Below are 4,417 nucleotides of genomic sequence, written 5' to 3' on the forward strand. Positions count from 1 at the left end.
CAGGCGCCCGCCACAACGCCCGGCTATTTTTTGGTTGCAGCCGTCATTGTTGTTTTTGGCGGGTCCAGGCTGGGGATTCGAACCCGCCACCTTAGGTGTATGTGGCTGGCGCCTTAGCCAGTTGAGCTATAGGCGCCGAGCCCTGAATAAGTTTCAAAAGGAATTTTTTCTTCTGTTTTCTGCTAGGCATTTTATGTTTTAAGGTTTATCTATGGGCCATTGCAAGTTAATTTCAGTGTAATTTCTGATACAAGGTTACAGTCAACATTTTTTCCCATATGTAAAGACCACTTCTTGAAAAGACTTTTCTTCTCCCCATTGAATTGCCTTGGTGCCTTTGTCAAAAATCAACTGACTAGACTTGGAGACCATAGTTCAGTGAGGAGGGTGCCAGCCACATACAGCAAGGTTGGCAGGTTCAAGCCCAGCCCGGGCCTGCTAAACAACGGTGACAACTGCAACCAAAAAATGACAGGGCATTGTGGTGGGTACCTGTAGTCCCAACTACTTGGAAAGCTGAGGCAAGAGAATCACTTAAGCCTAAGAGTTTGAGGTTACTTTGAGCTCTTTTTTTTGAGACAGGGTCTCACTATGTCACCCTCAGTAGAGTGCTGTGGCATCATAGCTCACAGCAACCTCCAACTCTTGGGCTTAAGCTTTTCTCTTGCCTCAGCCTCCCAAGTAGCTGGGACTACAGGTTCCCTGCAACAATGCTTGACTATTTTGTTGTTGTTGTTGTTTAGTCGGCCCCGGGCTGGGTTCAACCCCGCCACACTTGGTGTATGTGGCTGGTGCCAGAGCCTTGCTGTGATTTCTTAAGCCCAAGAGTTTGAGGTTTCTGTGAGCTGTGATGCCATAGCACTCTACTGAGGGCGACACAGTGAGACTCTGTCTCAAAAAAAAAAAAAAACCAACTGACCATACAGCTGTCAACTTATTTTTGAACTCTATCCAGTTCCATTGATCTACATACCTATATCCTTTTGCTTATAGCACACTGTTTTGATTATGAAACATTTTTTTTGGTAGAGACAGAGTCTCACTTTGTTGCCCTTGGTAGAGTGCTGTAGCAGCACAGCTCACAGCAACCTCCAGCTCTTAGGCTTAGGCCATTCTCTTGTTTCAGCCTCCCTAGTAGCTGGAACTACATGTGCCCACCACAATACCCAGCTATTTTTTTGCTGTTATTGCAGTTTGGTGGGGGCCGGGTTTGAACGCGCCACCCTTGGTATATGGGGCTGGTACCATATACATGACCTTTATTAGTGTGAAGAAATTGTTTATATTCTAAGTTTGGTGAGAATTTTTTTTTATGAACAGCTAATGAATTTTGCCATTTTTTTCCTCTTTATATAAAAATGAAGAGCATATGGTTTCTCATCTTTATTCTGTTAATTTGGTGAGTTATGTTGATTTATTTTTAATGCAAAGCCAAACTTAAATCCCTGGGATCAGTCTAATTTCCTAATTAAATCTAATTGTTTATAATATGTTATCTTTAAAAAACTGTCTTACATATTATTGAAGTTGGTTTGCTAATATTTTTAAGGATTTTTACATCTAAGTTCATGAGGGTTATTGGTCTATAATTTCCTTTTTGTAAAGTCAGATTTTCATATTAAAATTTTGCTAACCACATAAATATTCCCTTGTTTTCTATTTTCTGAAATAAGTTAATTAAATATTTATTTATTCCTCATATGCTTGATAGACATTACTTGAGTCTGAAGTTTTCCTCGTGTGTATGTTTTCGGTACTTACAGAGTTACTATATAGTTCAAAGCTACAGAGCTATTTAGATTTTCTATTTCACCTTGGGTCACTTTTGGTAAGCTGTATTTTTCAAAGGACCTTTCTTATTTTTCACAGTTACCAAACTTATTGGCATCAAGTTGGTTATAATATTTTCTAATTGCCCTTTTAATATAGGTAGGATTCATCCAGTCATAGTATTGATGATTTTTCATCATTATTCATTAGGAAATATTTTCTAACTTCTCTTGGTTTCTGCTTTAGCCCATGGAAATATACTCCCTATGTTTGCAATTCTTTTAAATATATTAAGACTTGTTTTATGGCATGAGGTTTATCTTGATGGATATACCATGTGTGCTTGAAAATACATATATTTTTTGGTTGTTAGGTGTTGAGTTCCATAAAAATCTTTAGGTTCTGGTAATTAATAGACCATCTATGCCTTTGCTTATATTCTGTGTAGTAATTCTAGCAATTGCTGTGTAAGAAATGTTAAAACAGGCTTCCCCTCCCCCGCTTTGCATCATGAGTTTGTCTCCTCTGCTAAACTGAGCGGAGCTTGCCAAAGAAGCACGTGAGCTGCTGGATGGAGCTGGTTGCTGGTAGCTACGAGCAGGTCCTTTTTGGATTCACTGTCCGCCCGGATTCCGAGGCAAGCGGCGACCACGAGAAATGGTCCCTGGTGGCTGACTTCACTCATCATGCTCACACTGCCTCCTTGTCAGCAGTGGCTGTAAATAGTCGTTTTGTAGTCACTGGGAGTAAAGATGAAACAATTCACATTTATGACATGAAAAAGAAGATAGAGCATGGGGCTCTAGTGCATCACAATGGTACAATAACATGCTTGAAATTCTATGGCAACAGACACTTAATCAGTGGAGCAGAAGATGGACTCATCTGTGTCTGGGATGCAAAGAAATGGGAATGCCTGAAGTCAATTAAAGCTCACAAAGGACATGTGACCTTCCTTTCTATTCATCCATCTGGCAAGTTGGCCCTGTCTGTTGGTACAGATAAGACATTAAGAACATGGAATCTTGTTGAAGGAAGATCAGCATTCATAAAAAACATAAAACAAAATGCTCACATAGTGGAATGGTCTCCCAGGGGAGAGAAATACGTAGTCGTCATACTAAATAAAATAGACATCTATCAGCTTGACACAGCATCCGTCAGTGGCACCATCACAAATGAAAGGAGAATTTCTTCTGTTACCTTTCTTTCAGAGTCTGTCCTTGCAGTGGCTGGAGATGAAGAAGTTGTAAGGTTTATTGACTGTAATTCACTTGTGTGCCTCTGTGAATTTAAGGCTCATGAAAACAGGGTAAAAGACATTTTCAGTTTTGAAATTCCAGAGCATCATGTTATTGTTACAGCATCAAGTGATGGTTTCATCAAAATGTGGAAGCTTAAGCAGGATAAGAAAGTTCCTCCATCCCTACTCTGTGAAGTCAACACTAGTGCCAGGCTGACATGTCTTGGAGTGTGGCTAGACAGAGTGCCAGACACGAAAGAAAGCCTTCCTCCAGATGGAGAGCCTTCTCCTGCAAGTAAAGAACAGTTCAAAATCAGCGAAGAGGAATCTGATGACACAGCGCAGGAAGAAGAAAAACAGTCAAAACCTAATGCAAAGAAATGTGGTTTAACAGATAACAGCAATAAGCCAAGAAAAAGAAATAGCCTGGTGTTAGCCAAGAAGAGGAAATTGGTAGAAAAGTTAGAAAAGAAGAGGAAAAAGAAGAAAATATAAATGATGCAGTAAATCCCAAATATCTACTAAGAGAACTTTTTTTTCTTTTTTTTGCAGTTTTTGGCGGGGGTCAGGTATGAACCCACCACCTCTGGTATATGGGGCCTGCACCCTACTCCTTTGAGCCACAGGCTCCACCCAGCTAAGAGAAATTTTTTTAGCTGGAATCATTCTTTTCAAATGTACCTTAATATCTTTTTTTTCTTTCTGAGTAAAAACAAGAAATGTTTTCTTTTGGAGAAATATACATCTTATAAAACCATTTTTAAGTGTTCTTTTTTTTCTTAAAAACTGGTAAAATTGCTTTTGACAGATTATTTCATTAATTATATATCAGTGATCTAATGTGTGATATGTAATTTTTACTTTGGGCAAAATAAATGACATTATTATGATTTAAAATAATATTAAAGTCTTGAGCATAATTCAGAATTCTTTGCCAGAGGTGGATAGAGTTGTTATGCAGATTTTTCTCTAAAATGAAGAAGAGACTGCCTTACTCTGACTTCTTCAAATGGTAAGTAGTAATTTGAATGCAAACTTTGTTTATTTTGATAACAAAGTATAAAAAGATTTTTCAAACCACGAATAGTAAAAGACATATATGTGTAAATATGTAAAACATATGTATAAAACATAGGTTTATATATAGGACTGCATACATAAGATTATAGAGATTGCCAAACTTCTTTAAATCGATATGCTTCCAAGCAATGGATGTATAAGATGATGTAGAGGAAAGAAAATGACATTTTTGATTTTTACTTTATTCCTTTCAAGGCAACAAAAAAATTCACTAAGCTAATCTTAAACTAACAAAGATAAGCCTTAAATTTAGCTTGTTTAGCTCTTCTTACCTGGAAAATTATTAAAGTACTTTTTTCTTTTTCTTGTTTTTTTTTTTTTTTT

General features: G+C 37.7%; 1 protein-coding gene across 1 annotated transcript; it reads left to right on the forward strand.

The window, feature by feature from the left end:
• The first annotated feature begins 2,291 nt into the window (after positions 1–2,291).
• On the forward strand, positions 2,292–3,523 carry LOC100954719 (p21-activated protein kinase-interacting protein 1). The gene has a single exon (XM_012806722.1). The coding sequence runs from the start codon at positions 2,342–2,344 to the stop codon at positions 3,506–3,508; it is 1,167 nt and encodes a 388-aa protein (XP_012662176.1). The 5' UTR covers positions 2,292–2,341; the 3' UTR covers positions 3,509–3,523.
• The last annotated feature ends 894 nt before the right edge of the window (positions 3,524–4,417 follow it).

Source organism: Otolemur garnettii, unplaced genomic scaffold (genome assembly GCF_000181295.1).
Source record: "Otolemur garnettii isolate 467f Iridium unplaced genomic scaffold, OtoGar3 scaffold00056, whole genome shotgun sequence".
Classification (NCBI taxonomy): domain Eukaryota; kingdom Metazoa; phylum Chordata; class Mammalia; order Primates; family Galagidae; genus Otolemur; species Otolemur garnettii.